We start from the raw sequence: 20518 nt of genomic DNA on the forward strand, positions 1-20518 counted from the left end.
ATCAACTCCCTTCAACTTTGTTCTTGAGTTTTACGATTGAGACTGGAACATTTGGTGGAGTATCTAATGGAGCTTTTGCTTCAGAAACGGTATGACCTGTCTCAAAATGTTCTGGGATATGTGCATTGTCCGGAACATTTTCTTCCTGCTACTCCTCATCAACCAATGCAGGAACAGATGTGTGAGGAACTGGATTCAAGTCAACCAAATCATCACTAAACTGTGATACTGAAATTATCACTGTTTCTTAATATCTTGTATTGTCTGATTATTCCATAAACACAACATCTCTACTTCTTACAACTTTCTTCTCAACTGGATCATAGAACTTGTAGCCAGTCCTGCACGTAGCTAATAAATATGCATTGACGTGTTTTCACGTCAAGTTAAAACCTTTCATCTTTGAGAATGTGCATAAATCCCTTGCACCCAAAGACATGCAAATGATCATAGAAAACATCTTTGCTTGTCTAAACTCTAGTGGGAACATCAAACTCTAAAAAAAACACATGAAGTAAAATTTAGTACATGTGCAACTGTACTTAAAGCATCACCCCCAAAAGGATCTCAATAGCTTTGCTTGTGAAAGTATTAACACCTAAATTTTGGCGACCTATTTAGTTATTTATGATCCTGATAAACCAACAAATTGACGGATTCAGTATCTCGGCGGAGGTTTATGTGCTCCCTGCATCTCGTGTCAGTTACGCCGCTGGTGTAAAGATCAAAGGGTACATCGATGCGACCAAAAGTCCCACCGCTACTATCGTGTTCCAAGGAACCGTGTTTGGAAACCCAACCGCTCCAGCTGTTGCCTCTTTCTCTTTGAGAGGCCCGAGCTTGGCTAGCCTAGGAATCCTAAAGACGGACATCATCGGTCCCGGCGTGGACGTGTTGGCAGCATGGCCATTTCCCATCAGAAATGGCACCAAAATGAAGAATTACTTCAAAGTCCTTTCCGGAACTTCCATGTCCTGCCCTCACCTCAGCGGCATCGTGGCTTTAATAAAGGGCGCTCATCCGGACTGGTCTCCAGCAGCGATCAAATCCGCTATCATGACTTCGGCTAAGCAGCTGAACATCAACCGAGAACTGATCCTGGACGAGAGGCTTCAACCTACGGATGTCTTTGCCATCGGAGCAGGCCATGTTGACCCTGCGAAGGCCATTGACCCTGGATTCGTATACGACATTCAGCCCGACGATTACATTCCTTATCTCTGTGGTCTGGGGTACACCGACGAGCAGGTGTCGAGAATTGCTCACAAACCAGTCAAATGCTCGGGAGAATCTAGCATTCCCGAGGGAGAGCTGAACTACCCCTCATTTTCGGTCATCCTCGAACCTCCACAGACATTCACCAGGACCGTGACCCATGTTGGCACTGACTATTTGCCTTACATCGTCACGGTTGTCCCGCACAGGGCGTGTATGTCAATGTGAAGTCTAGCAAACTCAACTTCTCAAAATTGAACCGGAAAGCGACCTATTCAATCACGCTCAGCCGTGCCGATGCCACTCACAACATCGCCAATTTCACCCAAGGATATTTGAGGTGGGATTCCAAGAAATACTCCGTTAAGAGTCCGATTTCGGTTAAGTTCAACTGAGAAGTAGTACTCCGTTACGAGTCCAACTTCGGTTAAGTTCGACTAAGAAGCGGTTGCGAGCATAAATAAAGTGTTAATTAGCTCGTCGGCATGTACTTTTGGTCTTGCCATGATCCCACGATGTCAAAAAAGCTTCGATATTATTGTCTAATATCCGTTTATTTGAGTCTTAGTCTTCAATTGTCATGAAAAATTGATGCCTTCTTCTCGGCAGTACATTCATCGTCTGGCCTCTACCGGCCCTCGTTCATCCTTTCTCACCTTTGATATGCTCTTCGAATTTGGTAAGTGAGAGAATGCAACGATGACTACTGCTGAATCAATCATCTATGCTACCGATATGTGCACTACCTAGCAAAAGTTTGCACTTCGAATTGGCAATTTTAATTTGTCCGTGACCTTCGCGGCAATAGACATGTCTGACATGGTTTTTCTTCTATTCAGAGTCTCAGCATTTTGAAAGGCTCAATCTATTCATAGTTAGAATTCCACTTACAGGTTTAGAAGCTCATCCGACAAGAAGACCATTGCCTCCTTCAAGGGACTTCCAGGTTAGGTAGATGCATCAGAATCACATCTGTGATTCAAGACGTTTTTCTCTCTTTATCTGTCGATGACCTTCGTAGCAATGTCGAACTTTTCGTTTAGACGAATGAAACTTTTACAAAACCAAAACAGAGGCTTCCGAACTATTAAAACCATACTTCAAGTCTGGAGAGAGAGCGAGAGAGACGAGAGTACATGCGGAGTGAGGGTATCTAAAACTCGAACAGCTTAATAATTAATAAATCTCGATGTGCACATTATATGCACGACACATGCACGAAACTTGCACGACACACTCATGACATATGACAATTTTGAATCATTTAGGCTCATTTTGTTTTGCGAAAAACAACTTTCAGGAAAATGTTTTCCGGTGTTCGGCTCATGGAAAATAAACTAGTTAAGGAAAACATTTTTCCTCAATGGAAAAAACACCTCAAAAGTGGGGAAAATGATTTCCCTTCTCTTTCCTCTTTACACTCCTTCACTTTCCTTTTCTTTTTAATTATTTTTTATTTTTCTTTCTTCTTTTCTTTTTTTTTCCTCTACCGTCGCCAGCAAGGGATGAGCTCACCCGTGGCCGGTGAGCCAAGCCTCGCGGGCCTTGGACGAGGCCATCCTGAGCGTATTGGCTTGCACAGAAGCGCCAGTTGCCGTGCTGGCTGTATGAGTGCCATGTCCCATATCGTCGGTCGGTGGCATGGTCACATTAGCCAAGCGATGGAAGGTTCTGGCACCGATCAATTTGTTGTTGCATTGGGAAAGATTGAAGTCGCACATCCCTTTCCATTTGGCCGGCGGAGGAGGCATTCCCCGGACACCCGTATCCATGACAGCAATGATAACTCCCTTTCCTAGAGTTGAGCCATTAAAAGATCCTTCACGCAGTGGTAATCCCAAGAATTGGGGGTTGTGCGTTGTTTGGAGGCAGTATATCTGTTCTGGATGAGCTGCCACGAATCTCGGCTTGTCTTGCATAGCGGTCATTTCATCTGTAGTCAGCCTCGTAGTGAAACCAGTCATTACATTGCGATAACAGTAAAGCATACGCTGCTGTTTCTCCGAGGCAGTAGTGTTTGTCAGCAAGAAAGATCGGTACCATGACTCGAGGTTTTCTGATTTGGAAGAGTCCTGGCCGTCGGGGGGAGTAAGATGGACAATGTATGTCTGTAGGTCGGCACCTGCTAATTGAGTCGTGGTCATGGACACGAGAGAACTAAGGAAAATAGTAAGGCATATTTTTGTGATAAGTTTTAGGATTTCTATAGTATATATCCCTGTACTTTTCTCTCCCTCACATACGAGCAGCAGGTCTCTCTATTTTAAAGCTCAGGCTGCTCGCTCCTAGACTTAGCATAGAACTCTATTTATAGAGCAATGGTGGGTAGTAGGGGTGAGCAAGATAGACCGCCCAAATCGAGACTGGACCGGATCGGACCGAACCGATTGGTTGGGTCCGGTTCTCGGGAATATCAATCCAGTTTCCGGTTCCTAAAAGTGGAACCGGTTTTCGAGCGATCCGATTCTCGGTTCTAGGGTGGGAACCGGACCGATAAATATTATTTTTATAATTTTTTCATATATATAATATTATATATATATGAAAAATATTTAATATTGGTCCCATTAGAACCGAATGTTCAATTTTTTCATATATTATATATATTTTTCCAATTTTTTCCATGACCTTATGGGATCAAATTAGAACTACAAATGAAGTATAATTTATTTTAGTCAAATAATTTGATTAAATACATCATAAAAATTACAATGAATGAAAAAATTATTTAGCTTAATAATTAATAAATCTTGATGTGCGCATTATATGCACGACACATGCACGAAACTTGCACGACACACTCATGACATATGACAATTTTGACTCATTTAGGCTCATTTTGTTTCGCGAAAAACAACTTTCAGGAAAATGTTTTCCGGTGTTCGGTTCATGGAAAATAAACTAGTTAAGGAAAACATTTTTCCTCAATGGAAAAAAACACCTCCAAAGTGGGGAAAATGATTTCCCTTCTCTTTCCTCTTTACACTCCTTCACTTTCCTTTTCTTTTTAATTATTTTTTATTTTTCTTTCTTCTTTTCTTTTTTTTTTCCTCTGCCGTCGCTAGCAAAGGATGAGCTCACCCGTGGCCGATGAGCCAAGCCTCGCCGGCCTTAGACGAGGCCATCCTGAGCGTATTGGCTTGCACAGAAGCGCCAGTTGCCGTGCTGGCTATATGAGTGCCATGTCCCATATCGTCGGTCGGTGGCATGGTCACATTAGCCGAGCGATGGAAGGTTCTGGCACCGATCAGTTTGTTGTTGCATTGGGAAAGATTGAAGTCGCACCTCCCTTTCCATTTGGCGGGCGGAGGAGGCATTCCCCGGACACCCATATCCATGACAGCAATGATAACTCCCTTTCCTAGAGTTGAGCCATTGAAAGATCCTTCACGCAGTGGTAATCCCAAGAACTAGGGGTTGTGCGTTGTTTGGAGGCAGTATATCTGTTCTGGATGAGCTGCCACGAATCCCGGCTTGTCTTGCATTGCGGTCATTTCATCCGTAGTCAGCCTTGTAGTGAAACCAGTCATTACATTGCGAAAACAATAAAGCATACGCTGCTATTTCTCCGAGGCAGTAGTGTTTGTCAGCAAGAAAGATCGGTACCATGACTCGAGGTTTTCTGATTTGGCAGAGTCCTGACCGTCGGGGGGAGTAAGATGGACAATGTATGTCTGTAGGTCGGCACCTGCTAATTGAGTCGTGGTCATGGACAAGAGAGAACTAAGGAAAATGGTAAGGCATATAGTATGAAGGAAAACCATGGTGGTGGTTCGTGTTCTACAACGGGGAGTTGAAGCTAGATACAGAGACAACATATAGCCTGGGAGTTGCATACGGGGCCTGCATTGATGATTATTCCATTGAAGGGGATGGAATCTCCATGGAATCTTGAAAAGAGATTATTCCGATATGATATGAGATAAAGTCACCAAAGTCTCCATCAGCTCTCAGATAAACTCCATTCTCTTGACTGCTCTGTTCAGCTTTGTGCAGGGGTTGCTCTGGCTCGGGTGGGGGGGGGGGGGGGGGAGAGAAAAGAGGAAGGAGGAGAGAAGGGAAATTAGGAAATGAGGAAGGAAGGGACTAGCCATCAATGCTAACCCCCTTGCCGTGTTTCCCTGTCCATCATCTACTTGAAGGCATGAGAGAATTGAGGAAAACAGTAAGGCATATAGTATGAAGGAAAGCCATAGTGGTGGTTAGTGTTATGCAACGGAGAGGTGAAGCTGGACACAGATACAACATATAGCCTGGGAGTTGCATACAAGGCCTGCATTGATGATTATTCAATTGAAGGGGATGGAATTCCCATGGAATCTTGAAAAGAGATTCTCTCGATATGATATGAGGTAAAGTCACCAAAGTCTCCATCGGTTTTCAGATAAACTCCATTCTCTTTACTGCTCTGTTCAGCTCTGTGCAGGGGGCTGCTCTGGCTCGGGAGGGAGAAAAGAGGAAGGAGGAGAGAGGGGAGACCGGGAAATGAGGAAGGAGGGAACTGGCCATCAATGCCAGCCCTCTTGCCGTGTTTCTCTATCCATCTTCTGTTTGAGGGCATGAGAGAACTGAGGAAAATAGTAAGGCATATAGTATGAAGGAAAGCCATGGTGGTGGTTCATGTTCTGCAACGGAGAGGTAAAGCTGGATACAGAGACAACATATAGCCTGGGAGTTGCATACGGGACCAGCATTGATGATTATTCCATTGAAGGGGATGGAATCCCCATGGAATCTTGAAAAGAGATTCTCCTTATATGATATGATGTAAAGTTACCAAAGTCTCCATCGGCTCTCAGATAAACTCTATTCTCTTTACTGCTCTGTTTAGCTTTGTGCAGGGGGCTGCTCTGGCTCGGGGGAGAGAAAAGAGGAAGGAGGAGAGATGGGATACCGGAAAATGAGGAAGGAGGGGACTGGCCATCAATTCCAGCCCCCTTGTCGTGTTTTCCTATCCATCCTCTGCTTGAGAGGACAGGGACGGCCGCTCCATCGTCCGATAGTTGGACGGTCCAGGCATCCTTTTAGCTTCATTTTGCTAAAGCCGTCTAGATAGAAATTGAACTTCACATTCCATGTGTATGTTTATGTGATTGCTATGGTTCTCGGTAAAGTAAGTTTTCTATTCTTGCACTTTGCAATTTACTTATTTTCGTATGTCCTAGTCAGTCCATGATTAGTCTAGGTCATGTGTGGATTTAATACCATGATCGTTTTGGAAGAAATAGTTGCTAAAACTTTTTCTGAATATTTACTTCAATTTCATGCCCTTATGTTTATAAGCATGTTAAAATCATTATTTTCCCAAGGGATTGTTCGTCGTTTTCAAAAAAAGGAGAAAATTGTGTATAAATAAAAGAAAATGTGCTCCAATGACACTACCACGGCCTTGGCCTAGTGGTACCCGGGAAATGAATCGGTCCGATCAGTCGGGGTTCGAACCCCGAAGGCAGCAACTAGGTTTGCCGTTGTAAAAAATATATTTAATAAAAAACTTTTTGCATATCTTATTTTTTTGCAAGAAGGGGAAAAGTACTAGACTAAGTCATGGACTGATCCCATACGAAGTCTTATTCTCATTCATTGACATTTCTTCATAGGTAGTTACAGATTAAATAGCCGAAGAAAACGCACCAAATCATCTCACTAACATGGAAACCAGGGGAACATGTTTGGAGGAAGTCCTAGCCGCGGTGCATAGACATGTTTCTGTGCAAAAGTATATGCATTCATTGAAGAAATAGACAATTAAGGCCATTCTATAACACATATCTTTTGAGACATATGGGTTGAATCTCGCGCAATGAGAAATACTTTTCTTTTTCAAAGGAACACCCGGTTTACCTTCCGGGTGGTTTGAAAAAAATTCTGATGAAATACCTGGGGTTTCTTACCCAAAAAGTTTGATGCTTTGCTTGGTGGGTTCTCGCCAGCAGGACTTGAAGAGACTCAAGCAATGAGCACTCGGAGGTCCTCGTCCAAGGATTTGATGATTTGCCTGGTGGGTCCTCGCTAGCAGGTCTTGGAGAGACTCAAATAATGTGTACCTGGGGGTCCTCGCCCGAGGATTTAATGATTTGCCTGGTGGGTCATCACCAGTAGGTCTTGAAGAGACTCAAGCAATGAGCATCTGGGGGTCCTCGTCCGAGGATTTGAAGATTTGCCTGGTGGGTCCTCGCCAGCAAATCTTGAAAAGACTCAAACAATGAGCATCTGGGGGTCCTCGCCCGAGAATTTGATGATTTGCTTTGTGGGTCCTCGCCAGCAGGTCTTAAAGAGACTCAAACAATGAGCACCTGGGGGTCCTCGCTCGAGGATTTGATAATTTGTATGGTGGGTCATCGCCAGGATGAAGTCAACAAAGGAGCAGAGCTTGAGCGGAGCAGAATGAAGAGCAGAGATTGAGCGGATGAGAAGGGGGTGAGCAGGTGGCTAGCGGCCAAGATAAAAACAAAGAGAAAGGAGAGAGAACAAGGGCTTCGGTTCTGGGGAGGACCAGAGAGAGACTGAGAGAGGAGGGAGAGATACAGAAAGAGATTGAGCGAGACAGAGAGCCGAAGAGCTTTTCCGGTGACCGCCATACTCGTGCCACGACCAATAACTCACGGTCGTCGCCCCTCCCCCGTGCCAAGCCTCGGTAGGTTCCGGTTCGTTGGTTTTCTTTTTTGTTTAGTTTAGGGATCGTTTTTTCCCAAGGATCCCGATTTGATGGCCCCAAGACAGCTGGCCATGGCCCAACTTGTCTCAGGCTCACCTCCAAGCCGCTGTCGCCGAGCTAGGTAAGGACAACTCGCGGCCGACGCCCCCTGGTTTTCTCTCCCGGCCAGCCCCCGTTTTTCCCCTATTTTTGGGACACACCGGCCAAAGCTCGCATTGGTCATGCTTGCGCGAACGCGAGCTCTAGCCCCTGTCGGTCCTTTGTCCAACTGCTATGCTTGTTGAAAGTGGTTTGTTGAGAGTCCCAACTCATGTTTGAGTCCCGATCGTGCCAAAAATCGTTCATTTTTAAGCGCCCACCACTTGTTCGATGAAATGCCTAAGCGAGATCTAGTTTTGTTTTGTCGTTTTTTTAGGTCAAGATCGAGTCATCCGTGCGTGTCGCGCCTGGTTGAGGTGTCCCGGTGATGTTTGTATTTCTAGGTGTCGGTCGTTTGGTCATGTACCGGCCGCGCAGAGCAGGGGATGTACAGGCCGCAGAACAAAGGAGCATCAGGTCTAAAGGGGGCAGAGTCGGGTTGGCTGAGATGGGGCCGGGACAGACGGGAGAGGGGAGGTCGACGGCGGTCGAGGTCGCCGATCGTGGTCGCCGGCCGCGGACGTCGGTGCATCTCGATGGGCCAACGAGAGCCGATCGAGCAAAGCCCTACAAAACAGGGGATGCACGACCGCGTTCGAGCAGAGGAGTTAGGTCTGTGAGGGTGAGTATGACGGAGTCGGGTTGGGCGAAAAGCCTAACCCGATTCCCTTTTTTATTTTTTTATTTATTCTTTTCTCCTTTTGGGCTGGGCTTATTTTTTAAAAAAAATAGAAAAGCGGGCTGGGCCTTTCTTTTTTAGATCTTTTTAGGACAAGGTGGCGCTCCCCAACTGTGTGTGACGGTGACTGGACGACTCAACGCTAGCCAAAACAGATGACAAAAAAAAATAGATCTCACATAGGCATTTTTTCGAACACTTGATGGGCGCAAGGCCTTCCGCGAGAAAGGGGAGCATGTCAGCCACAGTAGAAGCACAGCGGTCGCCGAAGGAGCTCCCTCGCACTCTATCTCGCTCAATCTCACTCTCGGTCTCACACTCAAGTTATGTCTTTATTTGTTTTAACATGCATCATTTTATATCGCATTATAAAAAAGAAAAGGGACCCACAGTCCCACCAAAAATAGCGTTCATCAAACATGCATGGGCCAAATTTAGGTGTCATTTTATTTTTGAACACAGCCTCTGCGAGCTCACCTTCAGATAGGGACAGTTATTGACACCTAATTTTTTATTTTGCCCAAAATTAATTATAAAAAATTTTAGCGGTTAATGACCTTGATTCCTAAAACAAAAAAAAATTATTTGCATTACATATAGACATAGGTACATTTTGCACTATTAGAATGTATTTTCATTTTTTTAAAAAAATTATTAAAAAATTAGTAAAAAAAAATCAGATCGGGCCGACCCAGCCCGTTCTTCCTTTTCCCCTGGCCCAACCCGGCCTCTCTCTCTCTCCTTCCCTCTCCTCTCTTTCCCTGTTCCTTCCTCCCTGTGCGTTGGGCACTCCACAGCCAAGGGATGGCCAACGTTTAACGCAAGCAAAAACAAGTGAAGCAGAGTAGGTTACGGAGCAAAGCAGGCACAGAGTAGAGGAGCAGATCAGAGCAGGTGAGAAAGGACAGGAGCAAAGCAAGTGACTAGCAACGTTAAAAGGAAAGGGAGAGAACAAAGGTAGGGGGCTCGGTTTTTAGGGAGAGATTGAGAGAGAGGACCAGAGAGAGCGTGAGAGCGGATGAGCCGAGAGAGAGAGAGAGAGCTTCTGGGGGGCCACCGCGCCTCAGCCATCAATCCTCGCTGCCGAGCCAGGGGTGGCAACACACAGAGAGAGGGCGGAGGCGGCCACAGTAAAAAAAAAACAGAGGGGGTACTCTGTTTTGGAGAGACCAAGAGCGTGAGAGTTGAGCCGACGAAGAGAGCTCGAGCGTGAGACTGAGAGTGAGATTGAGCAAGATAGAGCGCGAGGGAGCTCCTCCAACTACCGCCGGGCTTCCACCGTGGCTGACGTGCTCCCCTTTCTCGCGGAAGGCCTTGCACCCACCAAGTGTTCAACAAAACACCTAGGTGAGATGCGTTTTTTTTTGTCGTCTGTTATGGCTGGCGTTGAGTCATCCGGGCACCATCACACACAGTTGGGGAACCACCAAGACGGCGCCAAAGCGGGTGCACCGTCAGATCGAGATGGACGACGCCATTCATCCCTATCATCCCCGTCGAGGCCCTGAAGAATAGGGTAAGCAGGTCCGCCGAGCAGAGAAATCGGGCTCGGCGTTGGGGTGAGTCAAGCCGGCGGCGACACAGGCGGAGGAGTGGCGCCGGGTTTAGACTACGATAGCGAGGCAGCCGCGGTAGGCGAAACGCCGTGAGCACCAAGGTGGAGATGCAACTGGGGAGTCGAGTCTGCAAAGGTACAGAGTCAGATCGAAACCAAGTTGGGCAAAAAGCCTGACCCGATTCCTTTTTTTTATTTTTATTTTTACTTTTATTATTTTTATTTTCATCGGATCAGGCCCTAACTGGGCCTGCTCCGGTTCAGGATCCGAGTGAACGCTTTGGGTCAGATTTGTTAATCCGACCCGACCCGACCCGGTTAATTATTATATTTAATATTTTATTATTTTTAATTAAAAAAATTTTAAAAATTTTAATAATTTAATTTAATTTAATTTTTTTTAAATCGTGTTTTATTATTATTATTATTATTATTATTATTATTATTTCTAAAAATAAAAAATCGTTTTTTATTTCTTTTAAAATTAGAAAATAGCTTAGAAATTAGTATTTTTGAATATTTTTCTAAATTATGTGGATTATTTGATTATCAATTATGTTTAAAGTTGAATAGGCCTATAGGGCTATGCGGTAGGATTTTGTATGTTGCCTCTACTACTGTTATATTATTATGCATGTTGTTTCTAATTAAGATATAATTGCATAAATTGTTGTGATTCGAATGTTGTTGCCTTAGTTAGGGCTAGAACCTTAGGCTGCATATCTAATTTGACTGCTAATAGTTAGTGATTATGCACTCGCTTGATCACTTCACATGTTAGGAGAAAGGTCATAAAATCAATTCAAATTGCCTGACAAATATTTTCTGAAACAAACAGGGTAAAAAGGTACTAAAAGGGTATTAGTTACTCAACTAGTGTAATCAAGTCCCCGAATTTATGAAATCTCTAATTCGTAGGAGTAGGGTAATTCTCCCGTCACTTTGCTTAATTATCTAATCGACTCACCCCAAATCGATTAGTGGCGACTCCTAGATAAAAATCACTTGCGAATTAAAAACCTAAACCCTAAATCACAATATGATATTAACTTGGGAGAGCTCGAGTTAAGTCCCAAACCAAGACTTAGCGCGTACCTGACGAGACCCCCCTTTTTGTTAAAAAAGAAGGAGGTCGATTGCGAAAAAGCAATTCTTCTCCTTATCCGACCCGACTCTTCTCCTTATATGACCCGACTCTTCTCCTGTTTTCTCCTGTACCGCGGCCGGGACTCCCCTGTTGGAGGGCTTCACTCGATCGCCAAGAGGTGCCGGTGTCCATAGCCGGCGACCACGACCCGACGACCTCCCCTCTCCGGTTGGCCACGACTCATCTCAGCTAACCCGGGGCAAGAACTCCACTATTCCTTACCGCCGACCCGACTATTCTCCTGTTTTCCCCTGCATATTTAAAAAAACATATTAGTTATTTGTACGAACTTGGGTTAGGACAAGGAACGAGATACATCCCTTTAGTTTTTCGTCGTGTTTAATTCGAGAAGGCTCAACATTTGTGCTTTATCCTGCTCGCTAGAACGTCAGAGTCTAGCATGCTTCTTAGTTCGTCATCTGCAAAAGAAAAAGGAATGGAAGGTCATTTTCAAAATTTGTTTAGGAATAAGACGTACCTTTTTCTTTCAAAAGGGGTAATTTCTTCTTGGTTTGCCCCTGTCTTTCTTGTATGAAATGATACTCCACTCATCATGGAGTCAAAGAATGCTCAGCACTCCCTTTGGCTCTCTGGGATTGATATCTTATACTAGTATTAATGAAATTTGCCCCACATTTCATCAGATTAGTCGGTCGGCTATCATCACCAAGATCTGAAGTGCTCTTCAGTTTGTGTCATTTCCAAATGCCCTTTCGTAATATGAAATCAGAAGGGGGTATGCTCTGAGACACGAAGTGAGCGAGTTAAAAAAACATACAGGGCTATGAGCATGTGCGTCTTTCTACCACCATTATTTCTTCGGTTTTTTTGAAAAATGATAAAACGTTTGTTTTATTTTCAAAAGTTTAGAAACGAGGAAGCATGAGAAAGCTCGGGCCTCATAACATTTTCCTTTACATGGCTGGATATCATCAACGGGCTGGTTTGGGATACTTCCTCAAGCCCTCAAAACATTATTTATTTACAACAAGTGGATTTACAACCTCAGGAGATGGGAAGTTCAAAAAGATATTTCCTTCAACAAAAATGACAACAAAAACCAAATACATGGATGACCCTTTTTCAGGGGCCCATGCAAAAGAGCGGAAGGAGTTCTACTCAAGTGGGCTTGCACCCATTCCCTCCACTGGTCTGGAATGAGAAAGCTTTTTTGTCCAACAAACTCTGGATTCAGCGCTTAAGAGTGTAGCACTCATCAGTCGAATGCCCTACCTCACCAATATGATAGTCACACTTCTTGGAAGGATCATAATTGGAGAAGTTCTCAAGGATTTGGACACGTTAGCTTGGTAGAGAGTAAGCTCTTCTTCCGGAGAATTGCCAGCACCTGAGATGGGGATCCGGGGAGTGGAGTGAACTGCTTTTTGTTACTTCATCTTTAGGGCGACTGGCGGCCTGAAGCCGGCTACTGTCAACCACTCATCTGAATTGTCGGGGGAGGATGAGCATTCTGGGTGTATGTGAAATCCACATATGTCATAAGCTCATTTTCCTATTCCGTGCCGAGTCTCTTGCTTGTGGAGACGGGGTCAGTGAACCACCCGTCACGCAATCCCATCTCGATGTTTTCGCCTACTGGAACAAGCCGGTTAAGCGACTCAGCAGTGGCACCTACCAGTTGGTGTCTGTATTCATACGGAAGAGACTTAATGAACAGTTTCATTTGTTCATGGTCAGAAAGTTCTAGAGTGACTTGGGCGGCCAAATTCCTTCATCTGGTGGCATATTCTTTGAACGATTCACTATTTTTTGTCTCAGTGCATTTGAGGTCGTTACGAGAAAATGTGATGCCGAGATTGAATTGGTACTACTTGGTGAATGCATTGATGACATCATCCTAAGATTTGAAGGCGTCTACATCCTTTAACATATACCATGTCAACTCTGGCCCTGTTAAGCTTGTTTGAAAAGAATGGATTATGAGGGGTTCATTATCAACATACTGGGTCATTCGCATATGATATATGTGTAAGTGGTGCTTGGGGTAAGATGTGCCATTATATTTCTCAAATTCTAGCATTTTGAACTTTTCTGGCACCTTGACCTTTTTGTACACAGACAAGTCAAGTGGGAGAGAATGTTGCTGGGCCTGTAACTGCTTCAACATCTCCTCAACCTTCACAAGGCGTTTGTCATGTTCCATCTTTGGCGCGTTCACGAACTTAGCCTTCTCGATTGCAAGTGGGAGCGGATCCTTTTCTAGCATGGGCATCTTATCATTACTGGCCATGACTTGATCATTGCCAGTGGACGAATGCGGAAGCACCACCTCAATTGATGTAGGCATAGGAGTGAGTTTGCCTTGGATGGACTTCATCTGCTTCGTGAGATTTTGGATTGCGTTGAGGGCCATCTTAGGCCACTAATCAGTTTATAGTGGATTGATTAGACACCCAAGTAAAGTGACGAGAAAATCACCCTATTCCTACGAACCAGAGATTAAATGAGTTCGGGGATTTGGTTACATTAGTTAAGTGACTAGTGCCATTTCGATACCTTTCATCCTGTTCATTTCAAAAAATGTTTCTCAGGCAGTTTGGAATGTATTTATAAGACCTATCTCCTAACATGTGAGGTGATCAAGTAAGTGCACAATCATAACGATTAGCAGTCAAAATAGATATGCAGCCTAGGATTCTAGCCCTAACTAAGGCAACAACATTCAAAGCACAACAATTTATGCAATTATATCTTAATTAAAATCAACATGCATCTGACCAAAAAAAAAGAAAAGAATCAACATGCATAATAATACAACAGTAGTAAAGACAACATACAAAATCCTACCACATAACCCTATAGGCCTATCCGACTTAAATATGATTATTAGTCAAATAAATCATATAGTTTAGAAAAATATTCAAAAGTACTAATTTCTAAACTATTTCCTAATTTTAAAAGAAATAAAAAAAAGATTTTTTTATTTTTTAGAAACAACAACAACAGCAGCAGCAACAGCAACAACAACAACAACAACAACAATAATAATAATAATAATAATAATAATAATAATAAAAGTAATAAATACGGAAAAAATTTAATTTTTTTAAAAATATATTATTTAAAAAAATTATATATTAATATGATAATCAATCGGGTCGGATTGGCGGACCCAGGTCGGGTCATTGGATTTGGGTCTGGCCAGGACCGACCTGGATCCGTGAAACTAACCCGAATTGATTGATTTGGGTTAGGTTATCGGATCCGAACCGGGTCTGACTGACCTGAGCCAATGAACCGGCCTTGAATCGGTTTTTTAATAGGACCAGGCCAGTTCGGCCGGCTCTCATGCTTCAGACGTAGGGAAACCACTGACCGGACGGAATTCCGACGATTTCCCGGCTATTCCGTCCGGCCAGTAGCCTCGTTCTCTTCAGCACACCAATCTAAAGAGAGTCCAATGTCAGGTCGCTGTAGAATCAATCAGAATAGTCGCCGACCAAGCCTCGATCGGAGTTCGTTAACCCGAACATCGATCGAAACTTAGCCGGCAGACCCAAGCCCCATTTTTGGTTTCTTTTGGTCCCTAATGATCTCCACTACACCAACCCGAGCTGACTTAGTTAACACCTAACCGCTTAATCTCCGGTGAAGCTCAGAACTAATCGACCTCATTGAGGCATTTTAACAAACAGTTGGCATGCATGGGTAAAATGGGGAATCTTCGATTTGTTTCGAAGCTCTAGTGTCTTCCAGCGACCGGGACTTACCTTTGGCGACAACGTAGGGGGTTACGGAGAACGACTATATGGGCCAAGATTCGCGCAAAACGGCTAATACGAGTCTCGGCCAAACTGCACACAAAAACAATGGCAGACAGGGCAGGACAGAGGCCGGGAGAGCTCACTGATCGGCGACACGTTTGGGCGATTTTCGGTTGATCTGGGGGCGACGGTGAGGCTAGTGGCTCCCTTCTTGTGACCCGTGAGCCCTCGATATGCTCTCTTTCTCTCTGTTTTCTCTCAAATTCTCTCTCTTCTTCTCTCTTTCTCTCTGCTCTATTTTCTGTTCAAAGGGGACCGACCCTTTTTTAGGTGTAAATCCATACTTAGGTGTCATTTTATCTAAATAAATTTGACCTAGACTTAAGCATTCATTGAACATGCATGGGCTAAATTTAAGTATCATTTTATCTTTGAACGTAACCTCTGCGAGCTCAACCTCTGCGAGCTCATCTTCAAAGAGGGACAACTTTGGAGACACTTGAAGGGTCAGGCGCTCTTTGAGTCTTTGAGGACATTTTACCTGTCAAAGACGATTAGCGCAAATATACATGCATTCATAAAGGATATAGACAAGTTAGGCTATTCAAGAATGCTCATTTTGAAAGCTCATGCATGATAATTTTGCCATGTTTGCATCATCAAAAATCCACCGAGGGAAATTATCAATTAAGACAATTTTTGCTCGCAAGGTGGACTTCTCAAGATACTAAACGAGGGACCTTCAGTCAAAAAGGACCTTCTACTTGCTCTCATTGAAAAAGGTTGTTTTATCCCAACATTGATGCGGGAATATTGAAAACACTCAATCTAATCATCATCACATCAACAAGGGTCTAAGTTTTCTCGCAAGCAGTACAACGCTACCAATCTGAGAGGTCTTCTTCAGGGTTATAATGCAGGCTTGGTCAATGGCTTAGTCTGAGTCAAGGCCATGAAAGAAAATACTCCGCAATCATCTCTGGGTTTACATGTCAAGAACCCTACAAAATGAGATAGAAGTAGTCTTGCTCGCACTTCCTCGAGCGATATTTATAAACATTTAAAACTCTACGTTAATTCAGGTGCCCTAGTCAGAAGAGACTTCATGAGAGACGTAACGTAGGCTCGACTCACGGGTTGAGAAACGAAAGGATCGTTAGGCTCAAAAATGTGTGAATAAGGGATGAGCATTGGTGATCATCTTGGCATTGTTACCAGTCTTCTTCTTCATGGTCGAGATCTTTTTTGCAAACTCCCCGAGATAATTTGCGCTTTGGCTTCTTAGACTTTTGTCCAACAATTGCAAATTTGCTTGGGTTACAAATTCCTTTATAGTTGGAATTCACTTTTTGATCACTTTTGTCTATAGGCATTGGCTTTACTTTTACCAAACACACTGCTTTTTTATGCCCCTAGTTTTTAGTACATTTTTTCATTTATGGGCGTTGGCCTTACTTTTACCAAGCACACTGCTTTTTCACACCCTTAATTTTTATTGATTCATTTTTTGCTGTTCCTTTGGCGTTGTTAGGAACTAACCTAGACAAGTTTGAACAAAATAATATTATTAGGCTCTTAGGGTTTTCATCTTCATTCGGCACTTTGGACCACGATGCTCGAACTGTGGTGACCTTCGCCTTGCCCCGGTGTGAGGGATGATCACTAACTAGGTTCGTATGAAATGAAATCGCCAGCTCAAATGGGCTAACAAGGGATATAAGTGTATGGGATAGAAGAAGAACTGCTCTTTGTCATCCTAGGACACTTAAATTATTGCGAGAGTTCACCTGTAATAATAACACTTGAAGATTGATACAAGTAAGAGCAAGAAAATTTCCATCAATTTTTCTCATTTCGTGCTGCCGACTTACCTCTAGTTGCCCCAGTGTGGGGTGATTCTTGACAGGGGTAATTTAAAAGGAACCTCCAGGTGTATGGGCTCAAAATGGTTAAGCAAATGATCAATGATAGTGTATGGGGCAAAGAAATGAACTGCCTCTCACCATTTTGACTATCGTACCTTATGCAAGAAATCTATTTACCTTGCAGACATGGAATCTTTTCACTCGTCTTACCAGTGATCAATATAGGGGAATGTGTATGGCCTAAGGATTGCCTTCCGTCATCCCAACACATCTTGTTCGGCATACTCGAGCAGTTCGACACCATTCGTCGAATTGTCAAAATTTTCACATGCAATTAGTGAATTAAACAAGTAAAATTACTGTGCAAAATTCCTTTCCAAAAGACATGCAATGCATTTGGGGGAGGATTAAGCATTTATTTGCTTTAAATTGCTCCTCTTTGTTCGATTCTTTCTACTCTTATAAAAAGAGTTTTAGGGAAAGAAATACTTACCTGTGCTGCAGCGGTGGTGAGGCAAACCTGCAAGGCAATAAAAGAGACCATATTAATGAATGGCGCTTTGAGGGACATAAATTGGGAATGATACCTTATTACCATTCATGTCTCCCTTCATTTGAGTTTAAATTGACAATTCCTTGGGCTTTCTTGAATGCCGACAATTTCTGTTGAGAATAGCATGAGCTAATGTTAGTGATGAAACAACCGAGGGTAAAATAAGAACGATACCAAATTACCCTTCCTCCATTTTGTCTTCAAAGCTAGCAGAGTCTTTTTTTTTTATACTCCTTCCTGATTGATCTTGAATCTCCAATGAAATCCTCTATAGCTAAGGGTGCTCCCAACTAGGCAGTCCTATTCTCGATGCATGTTGTGTCAATGCGGTTCTGGCACTTTGAGGGCTTCTCGGGAATCATCTGACTCCTGACTGCATAGGGCATGTGCAATTACTTACATGGGAATCTTCGCAGCAAAGCTAATCTTGACTTTAAATGTCTTCGACTGATATAGGCATCGTAATCCTTTTCGATGACTACCGTCGAGACTCCAATGATTGTCATGATTAGCATCGGCATCATTTTGTCATATGCAAAGTCCTTTCCAGTTGCTTGTACTAGACCTTTACTCAAATTCATCCTATATAAAAGAAAATGATATGTTATTTTTTTACTAAAGTGGATGAACTTTAGGAACGAAATATACCCTTTTTTTATGGACTGGGGGATTGCATGCCCCCTAGTCTACCCTCCCAATTGAACAATCCCTGCATTTTAAGGAAAAAAATACATTAGTTGTTTGCACAAACTTGGGCTAGGATAAGGAAAAAGATACATCCTTTTAGTTTAGTTCGAGAGGTCCCAACATTTGTGCTCTATCCAGCTCGCTAGCACATTAGGGTCTAGCATGCACCTCAGTCATCACCTGTAAAAGAAAAGGGATGGAATGTCATTTCCAAAATTTGTTAAGGAATAAGACATACATTTCTCTTTCAGAATGGGTAATCTCTTCTTGGTTTGCCCCCGACTTTCTTGTACGAAATGATGTTCCGCTCATCATGGAGTCAAAGAATGCTCAGCACTCTCTCTAACTCGCTGGGACTGATATTTGCCCCACATTTTATCTCGAAGTTTGGATGATCTTCGCTCAAACTGCCCCTATCGGATTAGTCGGTCTGCTATCATCACCAGGGTCTGATGTGCTTTTTAGTTTGTGTCATTTTCAAATGCCCCTTTGTAATAACAAATCAAGGGGGAGTATGCTCTGAGACACGAATTGAGCGAGTTAGAAAAACAAACAGGACTATGAGCATGCACGTCTTTCTACCACGATTCTTTCTTTGATCCTTTTAAAAAATGATAAAAACGTTCGTTTTATTTCAAAAGTTTAGAAATGAGGAAGCCAGGCCTCATAACATTTTCCTTTACATGGCTGGATTTCATCAACGGGCCGGTTTGGGATACTTCCTTATGCCCTCAAAACAAAATATTTGTAATTCTTTTGAATAATTCAAGCAAATTACATTTGTTGGAATGGAAATTACAATACTAAAATTCCAAGCATAATTGAAAATTCAGAAAATTGGGAATCCTAGAAAACAAATGAGACTTTAGAAAGCAAAAAAAGCTCCCACATAAGAGAGGGTTCATTCGACCAAAAAAAAAAAGGGAGGGTTCAAACTATTAAATATGCTTATATTCTAAGGGAGAAAAATTGAGTCTTCAGTTTACTCAATGACGACATTCGCGCCTCCTGGCTGATTGGGTGGTTTGTTGCGAAATGAAAACATCTTTGCATCCAACAATTTCTGGACCTTATTCTTCAAGACAACACAGTCATTGACGGAATGTCTCATTTCACCCAAATGATAGTTGTATGCCTTGGAGGGATCGTAATTGGGAAAACGCTCAGGATTTTCACGCTTTAGCTCTTTAGCAAGCAACCTCTTTCCCAGGAGAACGGGCTGGATCTGAGACATAGGCCAAGAGAGTAACGTGAACTGCTTTTTGTTACTTCGCCTTTGGGGCGACTACTGGCCTGAGGTCGACTGCTGTCCACCGCTCATCTGAATTGTCAGGGGAGGATGAGCATTCTAGGTGTATGTGAAATTCACGTATGCCAGGACCTCGTTTTCCTTTTTCGTGCTGAGTCTCTTGCTTGTGGAGGCGGGTTCAGTGAACCACCCACTGCGCAATACCGTCTCAATTCGTTCGCCTACTAGGACAAGCCAATTAAGTGACTCAGCAGTGGCACCAATCAGGCGGATAGCTTAATTTGTTCATCGTCAGAAAGTTCTGGGGTGACCTGGGCGTGGCATATTCTTTGAACGATTCACTCTTCTTTTTCTCAGTGCGTTCATGGTCGTCACGAGAAAAAGTGATGTCGAGGTTGAATTGGCACTGCTTGGCAAATGCATCGGCGACATCATCCCAAAATTTGAAAGCGTCTACATCCTTTGACATATACCATGTCAACGCCGGCCCTATTAAGCTTGCTTGAAAAGTCTGGATCATGAGGGGCTCATTATCAACATACTGGATCATTCATACATGGCACATGTGTAAGTGGTGCTTAGGGCAAGAGATGTCATTATATTTCTCGAATTCTGGCATTTTGAACTTTTCTGGCACCTTGACCATTTTGTACACTGATAGATCAAGTGGGAGAGAATGCTGCGGGCCCTGTAACTACTTCAACATTTCCTCAATCTTCGCAAGGCGTTTATCATTTTCTGTCATCAATGCACTTATAATTTCAGCCTTCTTGATAGCAAGTAAGAGCGGATCGTCCTCTAGCATTGGCATCTTGCCATTATTGGTTGTGACTTGATCATTTCCAATAGACGGTGGCAGTAACATCACCTCAATTGATGCAGGCGTGGGAGTGAGTTTGCCATGGATGGATCTTATCCTGTGATGTAAAATAACCTATATCGTTATCCAATTTCCCTTTGTCTGTGTGAAAAAATCCTACTGCTTCTCGGCAGTTTATTCATTGTCTGGTCTCTACTGGTCGGACTTCATTCTATCTCAGCATGATA

The 20518-nt window shown here is 43.3% G+C and overlaps 1 protein-coding gene across 1 annotated transcript; it reads left to right on the forward strand.

Annotated features, from left to right (window-relative positions):
* Window positions 1-627: 627 nt before the first annotated feature.
* Window positions 628-1443, forward strand: LOC115673936 (subtilisin-like protease 4). Its single transcript, XM_030596203.1, has one exon. The coding sequence runs from the start codon at window positions 628-630 to the stop codon at window positions 1441-1443; it is 816 nt and encodes a 271-aa protein (XP_030452063.1).
* Window positions 1444-20518: the final 19075 nt, after the last annotated feature.

Source organism: Syzygium oleosum, unplaced genomic scaffold (assembly GCF_021117445.2).
Source record: "Syzygium oleosum isolate NSW1041296 unplaced genomic scaffold, Sole_v2.1 Sole_v2.19, whole genome shotgun sequence".
NCBI classification, from domain to species: Eukaryota; Viridiplantae; Streptophyta; class Magnoliopsida; order Myrtales; family Myrtaceae; genus Syzygium; species Syzygium oleosum.